At 44.6% G+C, this 24245-nt stretch overlaps 1 protein-coding gene across 3 annotated transcripts in view; it reads right to left on the reverse strand.

Moving 5' to 3' along the window:
* The window catches only part of si:dkey-238d18.4 (TBC1 domain family member 17), a 61162-nt gene extending 40840 nt beyond the window's left edge, over window positions 1-20322 (reverse strand). For 2 of the 3 annotated variants that reach the window (XM_041185577.1, XM_041185576.1), the window contains exons 1-2: window positions 20055-20322; window positions 3651-3836 (exon numbers count right to left, since the gene is read on the reverse strand). In XM_041185577.1, the coding sequence (XP_041041511.1) occupies window positions 3651-3836; window positions 20055-20316 (448 nt within the window). In that variant the 5' untranslated portion in view covers window positions 20317-20322. Of the gene's footprint in view, window positions 1-3650; window positions 3837-19520; window positions 19556-20054 lie in introns of those variants that run through there. The other variant, XM_041185579.1, reaches the window with a different exon arrangement.
* Between the last annotated feature and the right edge of the window lie 3923 nt (window positions 20323-24245).

Raw genomic sequence — 24245 nt, forward strand, 5'->3', positions numbered from 1 at the left:
GCTGTACCGTATTCGCCTGTGGTAGGGTCACCAATCATCCTACTTTTAAAATTCTTATCCTTGTTTTCAAATTCCTCCATGGGTTCGACCTCCTCCCTATTGCTGTGACTTCCTCCAGCCCTACAACCATTCGAGATTCCAGTGTCTGCCAATTGTGGCCTCTTGCACATTGCAGATATTAGTTGCTCCATCATTGCCTGGATCTTAATTACTCCCTAAACCTCGCAGCCCCTCTACATCCCCTTCTTAAAACCTGCCTTTTTGACCAAGCTTTTGGCTGCCTATCCTAATATTGCCTTATATGGCTCAGTGTCAACTATGTTTGATAATGGTCCTATAAAGTGCCTCAGAATGCTTTACTATCTTAAAGGTACTATACAGATGCAAGTTGTTGCTGTTGATTGTCAGGGAGGCTCAAGGAATTGAAGATTAATCTCCAGGACACTGCTGGAAGGAACATCCAGTAGGAAAATCATGAAAAAAAATCATAGGAACATTAGCAAAAAGTGTATATCTTTTTACATTTTCTCTGAACACTTTGGTTTATTAGTTAGGAAGGTATTGGAGATGTTCGACTGAGTGAGCTGATTGGAGGTGGGAGATTGCATGATAAAGCCACCAGGAGTATGTCCAACCGGAGGTGGTAACCCTGATCCACAGCCAGGGTAATGGACAATCCCATCAATTCCTACTAAACACCAAGCACAAGTCTGAATATTCATTAAACGGTGTGAAACTAAAGTGCTTACCACACTAGTTCCTGAAAAAGGATCTCACATCACTCCACTGAAACGGATTCAGGTGATCAGAATGCAGGAACCCTAACACTGTAAAGTCAAATTGTTTCACATCAAGAGAGAGATAATGAGTGAGGATTCTTGCTTTCACCACCGCCCCCCCCACCCCGATTCATTCATTCATGGAATGTGGGCATTGATGGTTAGGCCAGCATTTATTGCCCATCCCTAAATACTCTTGTGAAGGTGGTGGTGAGTCACCCTCTTGAACCGCTGCAGTCCATGTGGTGAAGGTCCACCCACAGTGCTGTTAGGGAGGTGTATCAGAATTTTGACCCAAAAACAGTGAAGCAATGCCAATATAGCTCCAAGTCAGGATGGTGTGCATCTTGGAGGGAACTTGCAGGTGGTGGTGTTCCCATGTGCTTGTCCTAGGTGGCTGAGGTCATGGGCTTGGAAGGTGCTGTTGAAAGAGCCTTGGTTAGATGTTGCAGTTCATGTTCCATCTAATCACTGTCTGGCAAACATTAAAGGGACCGGAATTTGCTAAAAACTTATGCCATAGTTCTTACAATAAGAACATAAGAAACATGAACAGAAGTAGACCATTTGGTCCCTCAAGCCTACTCCGCCATTCAATAAGATCATGGCTCATCTTGTGTTTCAATGCAATGCAATTGATTTCAATGCAATCATTGTTATGGTGCAGAAATTCCAGGAAATTCTGGCATGAGTGACTTATCCCATTCCTATGCAATGCCCTAATTTCCTTGAAATTTTGTTCTGACCCAAAGTGACCCTCAACAAAATGGAAGAAATTGGAGCTGGAGTTAGCCATTCAGCCCATCGAGCCAACATTCAATAAAATCATGGTTAATCTAATTGTGGCCTCAAATTCACTTTCCTGCTTGCCTCCCATAACCCTCAACTCCCACATAGGTCAAAAATCTGCCTAACGCAGCCTTGAAAAAATTCAATGACCCAGCCTCCACTACTCAATGTGGAAGAGAATTCCAAAGATTAACCACTGTCTGGGAGAAGAAATTCCCCCTAATCTCTCGGAAACCTCATTTTTAAACTGTCCCCTAGTTCTAGATTCCCCCATGAGAGGAAACATCCTCTCAACATCCACCCTGTCAAGCCCCCTCAGAATCTTTTATGATTCAGTAAGATCACCTCTCATTCTTCCAAATTCCAATGCGTTTGGTCCAACCTTTCCTCTAAGACAACTCCTTCATTCCAGGAATCAGCCTAGTTAATCTTATCTGAACTGCTCACAATGAAAGTGTATCCCTCCTTAAGAGAATTTTCAGCTAATTATCATGGCTTAGCCCCTCTTTAAAATAAATAGTAGGATCAGGCTTGCTGTATTAAAGCCACTATGATTGGCGCAGACCATTATAGAATGGCGCTGGAGGGTTGAGTATTGGTAAATCGCTCACCAGGTTGTCTAAGGGCAACATTTTTATTGACTTGTTCCAGGAACTTCATGAAAATCATTAAATGATTTGAAATTAAAATTATGAAATCGTTGGCAAAACAAAATGGGAAGGGTTTTGGATTGCCGTGATCTGGAATGCGATGTCTGAAACAGCGGTGGAAGCAGATTCAATAATAACGTTCAAAAGGGAAATGGATAAATACTCGAATATGCGCAGTTATGGAGAAAGAGCAGGGGGAGTGGAATTAAATCGACAGATTTTCCAAAGAGACAATTCTGGCACAATAGGCAGATTTTGCAATAGGATTCTATGATTTGTAAACCTCAGTTAAGTAACAAAATAAGTCTCTCGACAACCAGGCACATTCTTATTTTCTTCTGACTGATATTTTTTACGAGTACAGGTACCGGATCCCTTAGCCGGCATCCCAAAAATTTGGAAGGACCCGAAAACCGACTATATTCAAAGCTGGCACCCTGGATAGCAATTTGAATAAAACCCTTATATTCTTTATTTTTCATAATTCATGGCCTAGGACCCAAAATCCGTAAAATACCCAAATCTGGCAGATGTCCGATCCCAAGCTTCAAAGATATGGGATCCGATACCCGTAATATTTATTGAACTTTGTGCTAATCAAGGGTTGCAACTGCTAATGAAATCTGGCTGGGGGTCAAGCAGAGTTCAGGAAATAACCGAACACAGACAGGTCCCTTCTAAATGCTGATTTAATATTTATGCTGTTTCAGTACAGACATATCAAAATTAAATCCAAGCCTGATATTCTGACCACACGGACCATAACCCATCCCAACTTTATTAGATCAGAGTCATTGTAGCTAAATGTTCCTGTGAAACGACCAGTGGTTCTGTGTTGATTCCCAGTACATTGGATGGGCATGAGGCCCGATTCCCCGCTACCCTCACTGTCTTAGATGCCCTTTGCCAGCTCACACTTACAGCAAGTTGTGACCCAAAAAAACATTTCCCAGCTGGAGACTGTGGTGGTGGTGAGGGGGTGGAAGAGATCAAAAGTCGTACACTCTGAGATGTCCCAATCCACCAAAGTCTAGTCCAGGCTGATAACTTATCCTCAATTTTCAACAATGTGGTTTAGGGGTTATAGTCTCAGGAGGAGGACATTTAAGACCAAGATGAGGAGGAGTTTTTTCAACTGTGAATGCTTAGAATTTTTCTATTCCAGATGCACCGTCATTGAGTATATTCATGACTGAAATTTACAGATCTCTAAGGGAATCTAGGGATATAGGGGTCGGGTGAGAAAGTGGAGTTAAGGCAGAAGATCAGCCATGATCTTGTTGTATGGCGGAGCAGTCCCGAGGGATCTACTCCTGTTCCTCTTTCTTATATTATGTTTTAATTATCCCCAGTGCAACTCTAAAACAAAGCGGAAGAAGTTACACAATACTCCAAGTATCATACATGGGCACACAGCTGAGACAGTACTTACTGTCAGTCTCATCCACCCTCATCCTCCTGCTACTTGGCATCAGGGTCTGCCACCGACACTTCATCATCTTGTAGCGGACATATAGCTCCAACGCCAGCGCCTTACGCTCTCGAGTTGTGGAAGTGCAGGGATACATCCCGAACAGAAACTTCCACACATCCTTACGAATACTGGGGTCCACCCCACCTGAACACGAGGACAAAACCGTGAGTTGTATTCACTTCCCAAATCCTTTGGAATCTAAGAAGCACCGTCAGTCTTAAAGTCTTGCTTGCGACTAACGTCTCCGTTCTTATTAAACATCCGTTTAGATTTTTAAAAATTGGGGAATTCCTCCAAAATACCAGATGGAGACCCAAGAAATGATCTAGACAGCATCACTACAGGATGTACTGCATTTTATCCCAACGCTACAGGATTTGATTTAAACTGGACATAGTTTTGGAAAGAAGGTACTTGTATTTAGATAGTGCCTTTCACAACCTCAGGACGTTCCTTCACGGATGATGACGTGCTTTGAGTTTAGTCACTGTTGTAGGAAACACAACAAACTCCCACAAACAGCAGCATGGTAACAACCTGACCATTTGCTTTTAGGTTTTGATGGAGGGTTAAATATTGGCTAGGACAACAGGGAGAACTCACTCTGCCCTTCATAATAGTGACTCCGGGATCTTTTACATGTACCTGAGGGGGCAGATGTGGCAGATTCAGTTTAGCATTTCATCCCAAGGACAGTGCTTGTGACAGTGAAGCACTCTTTCCGTATTAGCACTGGGAGTGTCATCTAAGTTTTGGGGCTGTGAACCCACTACCTTCTGACTCAGGAGCAAAGTACCAACAATTGACATGCTTGTAAAGGGTTTGGAATCACAATGTGTGCGCTCTCTGGCTCCCACCAGCATCCATGTGCCTCTTGCTGCTACGGCAGTGATTTCCTTGGCTGCCATCTCAGTGAAGTGATGTGGGATCTGGGTATGCAGTTCCACCGTGCTAATCTCCAGCAGCTATCACCAGATAGCAGACAGAGGCGGAAACCCTGGCGGACTTTTTTTTTCTGGACTCGATGTTACAAAATGGAACGGGAGAAGGTGAAAAAAAGATTTACAAGATTGATGCCAGAACTGCACTCAATCTTATCCATTGTAAGTTTGAGTATTGCGACTGTGAATGATTCTGCTTGTGATTGCAATTGATTCCAAATGCAATTGCTGGGAGTTCAGACCTGCATCTGCTAGTGAACAGGCTGAATATCCAGGTACCACCAGTGTGAGATGGGTCTTACAGTATGACAGTGTAGTATGAATGCTGCTTGTCACGTGAGCAACTCTTTACAGTGCTATTCTAACAGAAAGACTTGCATTTGTATAGTGCCTTTCACAACCTCAGGGTTTCCCAAAGCATTTTATAACCAATGAAGTACTTTTTGCCAAGTGTAGTTGCTGTTGTGTAGTCGCTGTTGTAATGTAGAAAATGTGTCAGCCTCCTGTTTGCTCTCTCGTGAACGAGCGAGGGACTTTACAGTAATTTTAAGTTACAGTCCAAATAGTTTAGCAACATGCTGTGTGCTGTTTCTCTGTCTTTAATTGGTAATGTGTTTTACCATTAAAGCAACAAGATTTCATCAGCCAATATGTCAAAATTACAAGAGTTCCTCTTTGGAAACCCAGAGCTGATACGTTTTTTGTTATCAGCCTGAGGGAACATTACACCAGAGCAGTGAGGCTTTACATATCAGCAAAGGGTGAATAGGCTGGGTCTCTTTTTCTCTTGAAAAGAGAAGGCTGAGAGGTGATCTAAATGAGCTATTTAAAATTGTGAAAGGTTTTGATAGAGTGGACACAAGGGATGGTGTTTCCACTTGGTAGGGAAGAACAAAATAAGATAGTCACCAAGAAATCCAATTCGGAATTCAGGAGAAACTTCTTCACACAGAGAGTGGCGAGAACGGGGAGCGGTTGAGGTGAATAGTATAGATGCATTTAAGGGGAAACTAGATAAATGCATGAAAGGAAGAGAGGGTTAAGCTGATAGTTAGATAAGAAAGGATGGGAAGAGGCTCGAGTGAAGGGTAAACACCAGCAAAGACTGGTTGGGCTGAATGGCCTGTTTCTGTGATGTATATTCTATGTAATTCCATATAATTGAGAGGTTAGTACTATCAAGAAAGCCTGAACAGGCCAGGGTTCTTTACTCTAGCAAAGAGAAGACTGGGAATGTGACCTAATAAAAGATCTTTAAAATTATAAAGAATTTGATAGGTTAGAGGTAGGGAAGATGTTTCCACTTGAGGGAGAATCCAAAACTAGGGATCATAAATATGAGACAGGCACTAATATATTCAACAGAAAATTGCAGGAAAAATTTCTTTATCCAGAGAGTAATGAGACTGTGGAACTCGCTACCGCAGGGAGCGGTTGAAGTGAATATCATCGAGCATTTAAGAGGGAGCTGGATAAACACAAGGGAGAAAGGAATAGAAGGATATGTTGATAGGATGAAATGAAGAGGGGTGGGAGGAGGTTCAGATGGAGCATGAACACCAGCACAAAGCAGTTGGACCAAATGGTACTGTAAATTGATGTAGTATATGCTCTCAAACTATAGCTAAGTGCACATGCTCAGCATTATCCAAATTGGCTGCTGCCTTTCCAACAGCAACTACACTTCAAAAGCTACCTCCTTGACTGTAAAGTGCTTTGCAACATCCCAAGGTTGTGAAAAGCGCTATAGAAATGCAGGTTCTTTCAATTCCCTGTGATGCAGAGTGACCAGAGATCAAAGCTGTGACCTTCACAGGTTGTAATAGTCAGCACTGCTCAATGGCGTCGATCTTCTGAGTTAACACGATTGATGGAAAGCTTTGCTCAAACACGGCTCTCATTGGAAAAACCACAGGGACATGTTTATATCCATCTAAAATTAATGGGCAGAAAGCAATGGGTAGCAGGGCTACAATATATGGACATGTATGGGTGATGTTTGAGACTCCCTGTGGTTGAGTGAGCTGGTAAATTGACCATTTCTGGTAACACTATGGTGCTTTCAGGTTTGCTTCTGGAACTATAAGACCATAAGACCATAAGACATGGGAGCAGAAATTATACCATTCGGCCCATCGACTCTGCTCCGCCATTCAATCACAGCTGATAAGTTTCTCAACCCCATTCTCCCACCTTCTCCCCGTAACCTTTGATCCCCTTACTAATCAATAACCTATCCATCTCAGTCTTAAATACACTCAATGACCTGGCCTCCACAGCCTTCTGTGGCAATGAATTCCATAGATTCACCACTCTCTGGCTAAAGAAGTTTCTCCTCATCTCTGTTCTAAAAGGTCTTCCCTTTACTCTGAGGCTGTGCCCTCGGGTCCTAGTCTCTCCTACTAATGGAAACATCTTCCCCACGTCCACTCTATCCAGGCCTTTTAGTATTCTGTAAGTTTCAATCAGATCCCCCCTCATTCTTCTAAACTCCATTGAGTATAGACCCAGAGTCCTCAAACGTTCCTCATATGTTAAGCCTTTCATTCCTGGGATCATTCTCGTGAACCTCCTCTGGACCCTCTCCAGGGCCAGTACATCCTTCCTGAGATACGGGGCCCAAAATTGCTCACAATATTCTAACTGTGCTCTCACCAGAGCCTTATAAAGCCCCAGCAGCACATCCCTGCTTTTATATTCTAGTCCTCTCAAAATAAATGCCAACATTGCATTTGCCTTCCTAACTACCGACTCAACCTGCAAGTTAACCTTAAGAGAATCCTGAACTAGGACTTCCAAGTCCTTTTGCACTCCAGATTTCTGAATTCTCTCCCCATTTAGAAAATAGTCCATGCCTCTATTCTTCCTACCAAAGTGCATGACCTCACACTTGCCCACGTTGTATTCGATCTGCCACTTCTTTGCCCATTCTCCTAACCTGTCCAAATCCTTCTGCATCCTCCCAGCCTCCTCAATACTACCTATCCCTCCACGTATCTTTGTATCATCTGCAAACTTAGCCAGGATGCCCTCAGTTCCTTCATCTAGATCATTAATGTATAAAGCGAAAAGTTGTGGTCCCAACACTGACCCCTGCGGAACTCTACTAGTCATCGGCCGCCATCCTGAGAAGGACCCCCTTATCCCCACTCTCTGCCTCCTGCCAGACAGCCAATCTTCTATCCATGCTAGTACCTTGCCTCTAACACCATGGGCTCTTATCTTACTGAGCAGCCTCCTGTGTGGCACCTTGTCAAAGGCCTTCTGGAAGTAGATAACATCCATTGGTTATCCTTTGTCTAACCTACTTGTTACTTCCTCAAAGAATTCTAACAGATTTGTTAGGCATGACTTCCCCTTGATGAAACCATGTTGACTTTGTTCGATTTTACCATGCACTTCCAAGTATTCTGAAATCTCATCCTTAATAATGGACTCTTATCAACGACCGAGGTCAGGCTAATCAGCCTGTAATTTCCCATCTTTTGCCTCACCTCCTTCTTAAACGGGGGTTACATTAGTGATTTTCCAGTCTTCTGGGACCCTCCCTGACTCCAGTGATTCCTGAAAGATCACCACTAACGCCTCCAATATCTTTTCAGCTATCTCCTTCAGAACTCTGGGGTGTAATCCATCTGGTCCAGGTGATTTATCCATCTTCAGACCTTTCAGTTTTCCTAGCACCTTCTCCTTGGTAATGGCCACCATACTCACCTCTGTCCCCCGACTCTCTTGAACTTTGGGGATGTCACTCGTGCCTTCCACTGTGAAGACTGACGCAAAATACCTATTCAGTTCCTCCGTCATTTCTTTGTTCCCCACTACTACTTCTCCAGCATCATTTTCCAGCGGCCTAATGTCCACTTTTGCCTCTCTCTTACCCCTTATATATCTAAAAAAAACTCTTGCAATCTTCTTTTATATTACTGGCTAGTTTACCCTCATATTTAATCTGAACTGAACTGCAGCTGCTGAAAATGCCGGGTTGAAATGGATTTGGAGATCTTTCACCCAGAACGTTTAAGAAAAATTCTATTATGTACTCTACCTTCCATTGTATCAAAAAGGATATAATTTGTATTTATATGACCCCTTTCACAATCTCCAAATGTCCTAAAGTGCTTTACAGCCAGTGGAATACTTTTTGAAGGGTAGTCACTGTTGTAATATAGAAAACACAGCAGCCAATTTGCACACAGCAAGATTCCACAAATAGCAAAATAATAACAACCAGATCATCTATTCTTACTGATGTTGAGAGATCAATATCAGCTAGGGACACTGGGGAGAACTCATTTTTCAAAATAGTGTTGTGGGATCTTTTACATCTATCTGAGAGGACAGACAAGGGCCTCAGTTTAATGTCTTGCCTCGAAGGCGGCACGTCCAACAGCGCATCTCGGGGGTGTCGGCCTGGATTTTGCTCTCAAGTTTTTGTGGGAGTGAGACTTGAACCCATAACCTACTGGCTCAGTTGTGAGATTGCCACCCATTGAGCCACAGCTGATGGGGTCGCAAAGGTCCTTAGGCAGCCTAATTTTTTAATGAAATGAAAATCTCATTCCATCCCCATCTTCCCATGAACTCTTATAATTCAGGGTATTTCCTAACTCACTCTATTCAAGCTTGCATCAAAGTTCACTTTCTATTGACAGACTCACCCACTTAATAAAACTGACACCTTTAGGCAAGATGTTGATAGTGAAGTGTAGCAGACAATTCATTATTACGACCACTGAGATACTGTGTTAGAACTTGCCTAGGTTGTTCACAATGCACTCAATTCCTTAGATGAACACCATCTTAGGATCATATTTTTCAGACTAAAACTACAAGTCCAATTTATTTACAATATTTATAGTTACAAACATACAGAATGAATATAGCAAGAAAAAAGTCCAAAAATACTTAACTTATATACTAATTGAAACTGTTTTGTAAATAAGTTTGTCAAAAACACTGAACTGTCCTCTTTAGAAACTTTTAACAGCGTCTTTGAAGATCAGAATGTAATTATGTTCCTGCCTCAGTAATCGTACCTCACCACTGAAGTGGAACCAACCAAGCATTTAGAGCAAGAAGCTTTAGAATGGCAAGCCAGCTGCACTTACATCTCCTGCATACTTGGCTTTCAAATCACCCAGATCAAAAGTGAGTATCGATGGTTTTAAATAATTAAACTTCTCAGGTTAATATGCCTGAAGTTGACATTATAAGATCTAACTTGCATGTCAAGTAACTATCTCAAAAACAACCAGTGACATCAAACATCTAAAAGCTTCACAGGCAACCAGGATTTCAAAGATGGAGTGAATGCTTGATGATCTCCTTCTCTGCCAACCAACCCAAGGCAGGTTACTTAACCTTAGAGCAGTGCACCAATCCCTGGAAAGTAATTATTGTATTGCTTTAACTCATTGTTGCCCACATCAAGACAAACAACTGGCTTTCAGGAAGCAGCTAACAAATTTAATAAAAAAAGAGAATCAGGTAGAATTTAAAGCACAGAAACAGGCCACTCGGCCCTTCTTGAATATGCTGGTGTTTATGCTCCACGCAATGATAAATGGATCCCAAGCCAGATGGTACAGTATGAAACTAGACCCAAATCCTTTTCGTAATAGTTGGTTTATTTACAGAATGCAGTATTACATATGTCTGTCTCCTACCTACTAACCTAGTGTCCCAGCAGACTCTCTTTATATGTGTCCAAGATATTTGTGTCAATCAATACCCTCCACCCATTTGTACTTAACCTTAACAACACAATTACCATAACATTAACACCAGAGCCTGCTTCTACTCTACTTCATCTCTCCATATCCACATAGCTTTCTATTCCTTTCTCCCTTATGTGCTTATTCAGCTTCCCTCTAAATACAAGCTTCCCCATATATATATATTATATGCACATATATGTATGCAGCCCAGTTAAACTTTGAAAAGCATATACATTAACACAGAATCTTTTTTATGATGTGGAGAAGACAGCTCTCACTTTGTCAAATGTCTATCAAAGACTCACGAGTTTTAAGCCATTGCTGTTCATTATAACAGATTCCATAACGGGAGGACTAAACATTAATCACAACACAATGCTGTACACTGTCCTTATGAATAGACAGTTCTGCCTGGAACAGGCCTTGTGTACAAGGATTAGAATTACAGTGCATCCTTTCAGAACTGACAATTAGTGCGTTCTTAAAATGCATATTTCTGACAAACTCCCTCAGGCCAAATTACATAAGTACTGAATCGAGCAGCTTTTCTCTCCTCTAATTTAACGGTAGAAGAAACTGGAAGAAATCAAACATTAGAATAAGCTTAAAAACAAAAAAACTGCGGATGCTGGAAATCCAAAACAAAAACAGAATTACCTGGAAAAACTCAGCAGGTCTGGCAGCATCGGCGGAGAAGAAAAGAGTTGACGTTTCGAGTCCTCATGAAGGGTCATGAGGACTCGAAACGTCAACTCTTTTCTTCTCCGCCGATGCCGTTCATTAGAATAAGCTTTCTTGACTTCTGTTGGCACTACTTTTGTCTGTCTTGCAGTGATCTTGCACACGTCAAATTGTAAATGGGCCAGCTCCACACACATTAACAAACTGCTTTCTAAACCCTGCGCCCTCATTCCCCCAGGCAGGAGATGGGGAACTGCTTTTAGTTTTTCACCAAATCCAATAAGAAATGATGGCGAGATTCCACAAGCGTTACAAGGCAGGGTTACCTTGGCAACTGTGCCTAAGTTTCTATTGCACCTACCACAGCACTTTTCAAGTCAATGAAGCACTTTCGATATGCGATTATTTTTGCAATGTAGGAAATGCAAAAGCAAAGTGCACAGCAAGATCCCACAACAGTAATGTGATAATGATCAGATAACCTGTCTTGGTATTGCTGGTTGAGGGTCACCTCGCCTATTCATCTTCAAGATAGTGCCTGTGGGAGTTTTTATACTCACCCAAGAGAGCTGACCTCAATGAAAGACGGCACCTACTACAGTGCAGTGCTCCCTCAGTACTGCTCTGGGAGTGTCAGCCTGGATTTTTGAGCTCAAGCCCTGGAGTGGGGCTTGAACTCAGAACCTTCTGATTCCGAGGTAAGGCTGCTACCCACTGAGCCATGGCTGACATTGAGAGACTGGTGGCAGAGCGCTGTGGGCCTTCACAGCTTCACGAAACAGGATGGCATTCAATAACCTATGGCTTCACCTACAAGGAAGATGAAGGGAGCTGGACAAGGGAGAAACTGTTTCCAGTAGCAAAAAGGTCAGTAACCAGAGGGAACAGATTTAAGGGAATTGGCAAAAGAACCAGGGGGAAGTGAGATTTTATTTAAAAACAGGGTTGCGAGGATTTGGAATGCACTGAAAGGGTAGTGGAAACAGACTCAAATAGTAATTTTCAAAAAGGGGCTGGATAAATACTAGAAGGGGAAAAATTTGTGGGACTGTAAAGAGCAGGGGAATGGGACTAATTGGATTGTTCTTTCAAATACAAAGTTCTTTCCATACAATGGTCTGAATGGCCTCTTTCTGAGTGGTATCATTCTATAAGTGCACACAAACAGGCTGCGGCAACTACTAAAATGATATTACTCATTTATGGGATGACACCAGCTCCACATTTATAAAACTATTTCAGTTCGAGATGACTTGACTACAGTAGAGAATGTCTTACTGGTGTCTGAAAGAAAGCATTCCAACCCATTAGCTCTCTCACTATGCCATATGCTCACATACATATTCACATATGGCTTTCCTCTGGAGTACCATAACTACACAAAATGCCTTGACAATACATACATAGGACTAATACTGATCAAGTATGTCAAGATGCATATTGATGCTCCATTTGCCTGGTTACAGTCAAGATTTACTCAGAATCAGTGTGTTTTGTAGTCTGCTCACTCGTGTAAAAGCCTTTCAAATGAAGATTACAGAGTATTATCGAAAGCAGGTTAAGGTCACGTAAAGATTTGTCTACTTCACTGTAGCAGAAAGCAGGTTTAAATCTATTACTTCCATATTTTAAAAAAATGAATATAATTTATTTACTGAGAATTATGGAACATTCAACAATCAGCTGTGGCTCAGTGGGTGGCACTCTCACCTCTCGAGTCTGAAAGTGCCGGTTCAAATCCCACTGCAGCAGCTGGTACTCCTACTGTAGTGCTGAGGGAGTGCTGCACTGTTGGGAGGTTTTAAAGTGAGGTCCTATCTATTCTCTTAGTTGGATGCAAAAGCTTCCATGGCACTATTCCAAAGAGGAGTCAGGGAGATCTCCCTAGTGTCCTGGCCCATATTTATCCATCACAGATCATTCACTAAAACTGGCACTTTGCTGTACACAAATTGGTTGACACGGTCCCAACAACTCAACGACAACCTGCATTTAACATAGGAAAATGTTTCAAGGCATTTACCTACAGCACTGCCAACAAAAACAAGTCCAACTCTAAGAGTTGGAGAGTTATTAGAGCAGATAACCAAAAACTTTGTCAAAGAAGTGGGTTTTAAAGGGTGGCTTAACGGAGAGGGATAAAGTGGAAGGGCTTAAGGAGGGAATTCCAGACCTCAGGGCCTAGGCAGCCGAAGGCAGGAGGAGTTAGTATCGGGGATGTACTAGAGGTCAGAATTAGGGGGGCACAGGCACTCGGGAGGGATGGGGGGCACGGGCGAATTTGAAAATGAGGATGAGGGTTACAACAATGTCTACATTTCAAAAATGCTTCAGTTGCTATAAATTGCATTGGGATGTCCTGGGATCATGGGAGGCGCTTTAGGAATGCCTAGGTTCTTATTTCTTTCAATATTGTAACTGTGGAAATGTATCATAAACCTGCAATCGGAGCACCCGGCAAAGATCAGGACATTGCACAATCATATCACTTGATTAAACAAATGGCCATTTGTTTCGTCACATCTTTTACAATAAGGCTGTATACTCTTTCTTATAGCCAAGGGTCGCATGGTCAATGAGATCGCATGGCTCTTGCACAAGTTGTCTTATTTACTAAAAAATACTGGGCAAAATGTGATTTGAAAACAGGCACAGCTATTGTTCTTGCAGGACACACTGAGCTACAGAAACATTCTACAAAGCGGGGTGCAGAACCTTTAAAACAAATATACTTGAAAGCAATGTCTCCCCCCGTCGTTAACACAGGTATCCTCCCCAGTTTAACTCTACAGCTCTGCTCAGGACATACATCATTTTGCTTTCTACTTTTGACCATTAACTCCACCTAGGGGTTTCTCCCTCCACCCAGGGGTTTCTCCCTCCACCCTTTAGCCTGCCCTATAACAGACAGCAGTTGAAAGAAGTTTGCTCTTTTTGAGTACAATGCCATCCCAAGCAAGGCTGTCATTCGGAAGTAACCTATGTGCCCACTCTATTCCCAGGCCCTGTTATCTCTCTTTGCACTTATTTTACAGGAATCCATGAGGTTCAGGGAACTTGAAGGGAGGCAACAGAAAGTAGCCACCTGCACTCCACTACCATGGAAACAAGATTATCACACTGAGAAACGCAAAAATAAATCTGTTAACTTTATCCTACCATACTTTTACATGTTGCTGTTAAAATAAGCAAGCTACAAGCAAGGAAATAAGTACTAAGAAAATAAGAAACACTGGCATAAGAATTCTAATCAATTTGAAAAGGAGTAAACAACTTTCAAGTGGAGAACTATTGTCAGAAATCTCAAACGTTAATGGAAGTTGTCTTTCTCAGAGCTGATGGGAGCTCCTGCTTTTATTTCACACACTTTAAACATCAGTGTCTCTCACTGGGCCGGTGGCGTATTCAGAAGAATGGTCTTCCTCAGGGAAGCGTGCTTGCACTGCTGCTGTACAACATTTACACAAATGACCAACCTATAGACGGCGTCACAGGCCATTTTATATATGCTGATGACTTATTTGTCACTGCCCAAAGCACTGATTTTAACACTGTGGAGAAAATGCTTTCTGAGGCCTTGGAGGGACTAACATCCTACTATGAAGAAAACTACCTTCGCGCAAACCCATCAAAGACGCAAGTTTATGCATTCCACTTCAGAAACTGTGAAGCCAAACGCCAACTTAAAGTAACCTGGTGTGGAGCAACACTGACGCATTGTGTGCATCCTATCTACTTAGGAGTCCTTGACAGATGCCTCACCTTCAAGAACCACATCGAAAAGACAAAGGCAAAAGTGAGCACACAAAACAACATCCTGAATAAGCTCACCATCACAAAACGTGGAGCAAGCTCGAAAACATTGCGAACCAGTGCACTTGCTCTTTGCTATTCCACTGCCGAATACACCTGCCCTGCTTGGGAAAGATCTACTCATGCTAAGAAGATGGATGCTGTTCTGAATGCAAGCTGCCGGCTTATCACAGGTTGTTTAAAACCAACACCAACAGCCTATATATCCTGGCAGGTATCGCTCCCCTGATATAAGAAGAACAGTAGCCAGCAAGAAAGAGTGACTCGGTCAAATATCAGATGAGAGGCACCCTCTACATGGTCATACACCTACACCCAGCCGCCTAAAGTCAAGGAAGAGTTTCATGAACAGCGTTGTTCCATTACAATCAACCCCATCCGAAGCCCGCATCGCCTTGTGGAACGAACGGCTCGCCAGTCTCGAACAACCCCCAGTGATGGAAATTCTACTGGATGAAAGCCTTCCCCCAGGTGCTAATTGCAACTGGGCAACCTGGAAGTGCCTTAACAGACTTATCTGTCGAAGGGTCATGAGGACTCGAAACGTCAACTCTTTTCTTCTCTGCCGATGCTGCCAGACCTGCTGAGTTTTTCCAGGTAATTCTGTTTTTGTTTAGGACTGGTGTAGGTCGTTCAAAGGTGTCACTAAGCAAATGGGGATATACAACCAGCCCGACAACTTGTGAATGTGGAACTGAGCCATAGACTATGCAACATCTCCTGCAATGCCTATCGCTAGAGGAACCCTGCATTGTTGCAGAGCTTGCCGAATTCAACAACAAAGGTGCAAAAATGTGTCCAGTTCTGGCTGGGCCATGTATAGACTGTCCTTGGACACGATAAGAAGACAACTGGGCAGCACTCTCACCTGAGTCAGGTCACAGATTCAAACTCCACACCTGAGACATGAGCACAAAATCTAGGTTGACACTTGGTGATCAGTACTGAGGGAGTGCTGCACCATCAGGGTACTGTATTCCAGATGAGTTAAATTGAGGCCCTCGCCTGTCCGATCAAGTGGATCTAAACTTCGAAGAAGAGCAGGGTAGCACCCCACAACCCCCTTCCCCCCTCCCCCCAACTCTGGCCCTGGTCCTGGGCCAGTACTTCTCCTTGAACCAGCATCACTAAAACAGATGATCTGGTTATTACATTGCTGTTTGAGAGATCTTGCTGTGTAAATTGGCTGCTGTGTTTCATACATTACAACACTGACCACACTTCAAAAGTACTTAATTGGCTGTAAAGTGCTTTGGGAAGCCCCAAGATCATGAAAGGTGCTATAGAAATGTAGGGCTTTCTTTAATGCTGCACAGCAGAAAACACAAGAGAAAACTGGAAGCCAGAAGCAGTGCTCTATCGGTTATACCAAAGTCACAAAAGCAGGAAAAGTTAGGTTTTGCAGCTGCTCTTCTGACCCAAAACTACCACAGCTCCTCGTTCTTCCACATCTGATGCTGTCTTCCTGTCATCCAGGTTTCATAAATGATTTTTGGGGGAAGTTAGATAAGAACACGAGAGAGAAAGAAATAGAAGGATACGCTGAAGAGGGGTGGGAGGACACTTGTGTGGAGCATAAACACCTGAAGGACCCAATCGTCTGTTACCATGTTATACATTCGACTCATAGCTGACTTTACAGCGGTAACAACACCATGATTTGATAATGCTTAGTTTCATAGGAATGTTCAAAAAGTTGGAACACCTGAATCTTTGCTCAGCTGTGTATAAAATGTTGAATTGTGAACTTCCCCAGATGTGACTCTTACAAGGAGGAATGCTTCTGCTCAAATCCAGCAACAAACATGAATAAATTATCATTTACCACACTGTCAACACAGAGCACCCAACCCATCTGCTGCCAGACAAATCCTTCTGTCAACATATTCCAACTACCATCATTATTACGAGCAGTGGAGAAAGCACAAAATTTTTACATATTGTCAGTCGCAAGCTACGTTATCTACACGCCACTCAGTCAGAAACACAGAGAGATGCATCTTTAAAGGATTACAAGTTACTTTACCCACACTAGTTTTATTTATTCAGTTTCTACTTCTCTTGCTTCCAGCCTACCTTGAAAACTTTGATCAAATTATCCCTTAATCTAATTCCCAGAAAATACAATGCTAATTTGTTTACTCTCTCCTTGTAATTTAACCCTTGGAGTCCTGGTATCTTTCTGGTAAGTCTATGCTGCCCTGCCTCTAAGGCCAATATATCACTCCTATGTTGTGGTGCCTAGATCTGCTCACATTACTCCAGGTGTGGTCTAACCAGGGCTGTGTACATCTGAGGCATGACTGGTACCCCCTTGTATTCTGGTCATTACAACAATGGCTACACTTCAAAAAGAACTTCATTGGCTGTAAAGTGCTTCAAGACATCTGGTGGTTGTGAAAAGCTATATAAACACAAGTCTTTCTTTCGCGAGATTAAAAGGGCAGTATTTCATGAGCCTTTTTAATTATCTTCTGTACTTGTTCATGACATTTCAATGATCTGTGCAGCTGGACCCCCAAGTCTCTTTGGATCTCCACCATTTCTAGCTTATCACCATTTAGAAAGCCCTCTTATCCATCCCTTTTAGGTCTGAAGTGGGTCACCTCACATTTGCCCACACTAAATCCATTTGCCATAATTTTACCCATTTACTGAATTTTACTCTACATAGGCTACAACAGGGATTAAAATCACAGCAAGTGCAGAACCAATTTTGCACCAGCCCTCTCAGTATTCCAACAGCTGTGTTAGGTCAAAGTCAATTGTCAAGAAGAAAAGATCCATATTAGTTATTAAAATATACAGCTCGCTGCTTTACACACACTCTTGCAAGTGTGGAAGTTTCAAAGCTTCCAGCCACACTGGTTGACAACAGGCTAGAAGTGTGAAGCTGCTGCAAGAATTTCTGGCTTGTGGCTTACTTTGTGACTAACCTGAAGAAATAATTTAAAAAGTGCAGAAGTGGGGTTGGATACCGCAGTGTAACCCATCTAGGGACCAGCAGAAACGTGTATAAGCAATGTTTGTCACACCACTAAAATAAATGGAAATCACCCTTACAAACATCCCTGGTAACTGCAAAAATTACATGGGATATACAACAGAGAAACAGGCCATTCAGCCCAACCAGTCCATGCTGGCATTTATGCTCCACTTGAGCCTCTTCCCATCCTTCTTCCTCAAACTCTATCAGCAAAACCCTCTATTTCTTTCTCCCTCAACTACTTATCTAGTTTCTCCACAAATGTATTGACACTATTCACCTCAACCACTGCATGTGGTAGGGAGTTCCACATTCTCACCAATCTCAGAAGTTTCTTCTGAATTCCCGATTGGATTTTTGGTGACTATCTTACATTGATGGCCTCTTGTTCTGGTATTCCTCACCAAGTAGATACACTCTCTCATTCTGTCAACTCTTGCCAAACGCTTTTATAATTTTAAAGATCTCTATCAGGTCACCCTTAGCCTTCTCTTTTCAAGAGAGAAAAGATCCAATTTGTTCATTTTCTCCTGATATGCAATACTTCATTGCTCTAGGTACAATAGTCTCTTAGGCTCACAAAGAAAATCATATCCACTCAGGTTTCCAAAGAGGAAATCTTGTAATCTGGTTCCAAAGAGTCATATTGGACTCGAAATCCACAGATGCTGCCAGACCCGAGTTTTTCTAGCATTTTCTGTTTTTATTTAGGGCATCTTGTAATCTTGGCATATTAGCTGATGAACTCTTGTTGCTTGAATGGTACGGCACATTATAGATTAAAAACAGAGAAACAGCACACAGCATGTCACTTAAAAACTTTGGACTGTTAGTTCAAAGTTATTATAAAGTCCCTCACTAGTACGTGAGAGAGCAAACAGGAGACTGACACATTTCCTACATTACAACAGCAACTACACTTGAAAAAGTACTTCATTGGTTGTAAAGTGCTTTGGGAAGCCCTGAGATTGTGAAAGGCACTTTACAAATGCAGATCTTTCGGTTTAGAATAGCATTGTGAAGAGTTGCTCACGTGACAAACAGGAGCAGTCATACTACACTGCCATACTGTAAAACCTATTTCACACTGGCAGTACCTGGATTATTCAGCCTATTCACTAGCTGATGCAGGTCTAACGCCCAGTGATTGCATTTGGAATCTATTGCAATCACAAGCAGAAGCTCTGTTGAAGGGTTATGAGGACTCGAAATGTCAACTCTTCTTCTCCGCTGAAGCTGCCAGACCTGCTAAGTTTTTCCAGGTAATTCTGTTTTTGTTTTGGATTTCCAGCATCTGCAGTTTTTTGTTTTTATCAAGCAGAAGCATCTGGACTCTCAATACTCAAACATACAATGGCTATGACTTTGAGAGTGCACTGGAAACACACCCTTAATCAGGGAAAAGTGAGGGCAAACTTAACCATTTGCTCGATCTAATGTATACAGAAATAACGAAGCCTTCCTTTAATTTTAGCTTTGTAACCATCACCACAAAGCCACAAGGCTGCAACACTACCCTGAATAAACTACCACTCCTGTATAACACATCTGCACACAAGAGCAAATAATATCACTGTATTAGTCACTCATTACATACACCGCCAGCAACTACTCAGAACATGCAGTCCTCATTATCCACTCATTTTCCCATGCCTTAGGCAATTCCTGTCCACGGGATACAACTTACCTGGCAGACATCATTCACCCATCTCCTCCCCTGATCCTCCACGACCCCTTGTCCCAGGCAGAGGGAATGACAAATGCCTCTTCCGGTGACATCATATCACATCACCACTCTCCTGATCCCCTGAGGATCCTGTCACAGGAGGGCTGCCCTGACCTGGGGGGTGGGGTGGGATGGGAGGTGGTTACAGTGCGGATTACTGCCCATCACAGGTCCTAAGGGGACCTGTTCATTCCTGGGGATTATTCAACTCCAGGTCATCACTCCTGATCTCCCCTGGGTTGGCTGTTCAACCCTGGAAGGAATCACACCCCATGAGGTGTTCTGGAAGACGTCACATTCCTAGAAAGCCCCACTCTTCCATAGGTTGGTCAGCCCTGGAAGGCATCAAATTCCAATGGGTTATTCAGCACTGGATAGTATCACTCTCCTACACACCGTTTATTCCTGGAAGGCATTCAGCCTTCCCATGGCTGCTCATCCCTAGGAGGCATCACTCCCCCCAAGGGCTCCTCGGCCCTGGTGGCCATCACTCACCCTCCTTGAAGATGAGTTTCCTGAACTGAGACTCCCTGACCAGCCTCCCGTCTAAGTCGAACAGGAGGGGGAAGATGTTCGGGCTGAGCCCGGCGGCCCCGCCTCTCCCCAGCAATGGGAGCTCCATGCAGCCGCGGAGCCAGCGACCCTCACCAGCGGCAGCCACCGCCGGGCGCTCCTCCAACGCCTCCCGCTCCTCAACCCCGAGGCCGCGGCGCGAACTCTCCGAACTGCCCGGACTCAGGTCCCCGCTCGGATCCATCACCGAGAGGAGGCGGGGGGCTAAAGGAACGGGGGCGGGGTCAGAAGGGGAGGGCGGAGCTAGATGGGCGGGGCTGTGGTTGGGGTGGGGCGAGGCGGAGGGCGGGCTCATGGAGAGGGGGCGGATCCCGAGGAGACGGCGGGGTCAGAGAGAGGGAGGGCGGGGCTAGCCTTCCGTTCCTTGACCTCTCTGTCTCAATCTCTGGTGATAGACTGTCCACCAATATCCATTACAAACCTACCGACTCCCACAGCTACCTCGACTACAGCTCCTCACACCCCGCTTCCTGTAAGGACTCCATCCCATTCTCTCAGTTCCTTTGCATCTGTTCTGATGATGCCACTTTCCAAAACAGTTCCTCTGACATAAAAAACAAAAACAGAATTACCTGGAAAAACTCAGCAGGTCTGGCTGCATCGGCAGAGAAGAAAAGAGTTGACATTTCGAGTCCTCATGACCCTTCAACAGAACTGATTTTTCTTTACAAGGAGAGGGGTGAAATATAAGCTGGTTTAAGGTGGTGGGGGGGAGAGAAGTGGAGGGGGGTGTTGTTGTAGGGACAAGCAAGCAGTGATAGGAGCAGATCATCAAACATTCCTCTGACATGTTTTCCTTCTTCCTTAACCAAGGTATTCCACCCATGGTGGTTGACAGGGCCCTCAACTGTGTCTAACCCATCTCCCGTGTCTCTGCCCTCACACCTTCTCCTCCCTTCCAGAACCATGATAGGGTCCCCTTGTCCTCACTTATCACCCCACCAGCCTCCGCATTCAAAGGATCATCCTCCGCCATTTCTGCCAACTCCAGCATGATGACACACCAAACACATCTTCCCTTCACACCCCCCCCCCCCCCAACCTTGGCGGCATTCTGCAGGGATCATTCCCTCCGGGACACCCTGGTCCACTCCTCCATCACCCCCTATACCTCAAACCCCTCCCACAGCACCTTCCCATGCAACCGCAGAAGATGCAATACCTGTTCCTTTACTTCCCCTCTCCTCACTGTCCAAGGGTCCAAACACTCATTTCAAGTGAAGCAGCATTTCCCTCAACTTAGTCTACTGCATTCATTGCTCCCAATGCAGTTTCCTCTACATTGGAGAGACCAAACGCAGACCGGGTGACCACTTTGCAGAATACCTTCATTCTGTCTGCAAACATTACCCAGACCTCACTGTCGCTTGCCATTTCAACACTCCACCCTGCTCTCATGCCCACATGTCCATCCTTGTCTTGCTACATTGTTCCAGTGAAGCTCAACGCAAACTGGAGGAACAGCACCTCATCTTCCGACTCAGCACTTTACAGCCTTTCGGACTGAATATTGAGTGCAACAATTTTAGATCATGAACTCTCTGCTCCATCCCCACCCCTTTTCTGATTTTTCCCCCTCCTTTTTGTTTTTTCCAATAATTTATATAGATTTTTCTTTTCCCACCTATTTTCATTATTTTAAATGTATTTCCTTCCATTGTTTTATCTCTACCTTTTAGCCTTTTTTGATTCCTTCACCCCACTCCACCCCACTAGGGCTATCTGTACCTTGCTTGTCCTGCTTTCTACCCTTAATTAGCACATTCCTTAGATAATATCACCACCTTCAACACCTCTTTGTCCTTTTGTCTGTGACATCTTTTGGTTATCTCCACCTGTCACTGGCCCTCTATGCAGCTTTCTTGTCCCAACACCACCCCTTCCCCCCTTAAACCAGCTTATATTTCACCCCTTTTCTATTTTTCCTTAGTTCTGTTGAAGAGTCATGCGGACTTGAAATGTTAACTGTGTTCCTCTCCACAGATGCTGTCAGACCTGCTGAGTTTTTCCAGGTATTTTTGTTTTTGTTTTCGATTTCCAGCATCTGCAGTTTTTTGTTTTTATCTAGATGGGCGGGGCTGTGGAGAGGGGGTGGGTCCGGAGGAGACAGTGGGGTCAGAGAGAGGGAGGCTGGAGCTAGATGGGCGGGGCCGTGAAGAGCGGGTAGGGTCAGAGAGAGGTAAAAGCAAAATACTGCAGATGCTGGAAATCTGAAACAAAAATAGAAAATGCTGGAAAAACTCAGCAGGTCTGACAGCATCTGTGGAGAGAAAGACAGAGTTAACATTCAAATCTAAAGAGAAGTAGAAATATGCTGAAATATATAGGGGGCAATTTTCCCCATATTGGGCGCTGGCAGTCACGATCGGGTCCGCACCACCATTTTGCGCAGGCCGGCCAATTCAAGCCCGCCCAGCATGTTTGACAAATCCCTGCCTTGTAAAGGCTAACCTGCAGCCACCCCAAGGCTGCTTTACATGGCCAGAGGTGGGGGCAAGGCAAGGCACCTCTGAAAGAGCCATGCATGAGGGTCAGGCGGGTGACCACTGTGCCCCCAGGTTTTCCGATGAGTGCCTTGCTGCCCTCCTCGAGGAGGTGGCATCACGGCGGGATGTGCTCGTCCCCGAGAACAGGAGGAGGAGGCTGCCCCACTTGACAAAGCGTGCATGGGAGGAGGTTGCAGAGGTCATGAGCTCCCACGACGCTCATGGACCCAGTGTTGCAAGCGCTTCAATGACCTGCTGCACACGGGAAGGGTGAGTAGAATGTTGGCATCGTTCACTGCACCCATCATGCAACCTTCTCCCCTGCTGGTGGACTACTCATGCCTGGTGGCCTGAGTGCAATAAGTCAGTGACGGCATGTGCCCTTAGCTGGGTGGCCCACCAGATAACGCCTATGTGTTCATCAGCCCGAGAGGGTTGAGATGAGATGGGTTCTGCACCTGCAGCATGTGGCGCAGTGACACCCACATGACTGTGGCGGGTTCAACCTGGAGGAGATACACCCAGGCGCACTGGTCGAACTCCACGACAATTGGAAGTCTGAGTGATGACATGGTGTGAGGGGATCTTCAAGGTGTTGTGGCACGGATGGATGTGCTGCCCTCTGCGCTCCACATCATTGTGCCTCCTTGCGACAGCTGGTACAATTGTGTGTTCCCGGCTGTGGTGAAGGCATCATGTAGGCAGGTTGGGGGGGGGGGGGGGGGGGGGGGGGGGGGGTGGTGGTTGTGGAAAGGACACACCAGGCATATTTGTGTGAGTGCCAGCCACCAGTGGGGGAAGGATGCTCTGCAGCCCTGTAATGGCCAGCTGGGCTTGGGGTGGGCTGGCCACGAGGAGATTGACGGTACAAGTATCACTTATCAATGCAATTTTTCATTTGCAGGAGAAGAATTCTCAGAACAGCGCTGAGCGGCTGAGGAGTGGCAGTGGGCCAGGCCAGATATTGATGCTGAGCCACTTTGAGCAGGAGGCGGCATGTGCCCAGGTCCATTGGAGCTGGAGAGGTTGGGGTTCCAAGGGCAGGTATGTATGGCCAGCACTCACATCACCAGTCGTTTCCCAAAATCCATGCCATTGCTGATTGTTCAGTGAATGACGTTACCAACATGGCTTGCCCATTGCATGTGGAATGATGAGCGCTTAATGAGCTGGGAGACAGGCATGTACATTGACATTGCCCGCAGGCTATCTGATCGAATTTCCTTATTCTTCCTTTTAGCATCATCGGCGCACGGCCAGGAGCTGGAGCAGCAGGGGCCCTCTCTGACACCTGAGGGGCATGAAGTTGCACCTTTAGTAGCGTTACGCCATCCCTGCCAGGCAGGCACCAGTGCAGATACTGGCACCTCAGTGGGCATCATATCTTCAGCTAGTGTCCCGGGGCACAGCGGTGAGGGCAGTTCACAGTCACTGGAGCAGCTGGCGAAGACAGAATGTCGGAGGACCGCAGGGGCCCAGGTACATGCTCAGTCCATGGCAGATGATGAGCCTCTGGAGTCGTGGGCGATGCAGCCAAGTGTTTGGGAACATCTGGTGGAGATACATGAGGCTCTGCTTGGCTTGGTGTCAGTGGTGGAGGAGTCTATGCTTGCCATGGTTGAGCGCC

Source organism: Carcharodon carcharias, chromosome 4, assembly GCF_017639515.1.
Source record: "Carcharodon carcharias isolate sCarCar2 chromosome 4, sCarCar2.pri, whole genome shotgun sequence".
NCBI lineage: Eukaryota > Metazoa > Chordata > Chondrichthyes > Lamniformes > Lamnidae > Carcharodon > Carcharodon carcharias.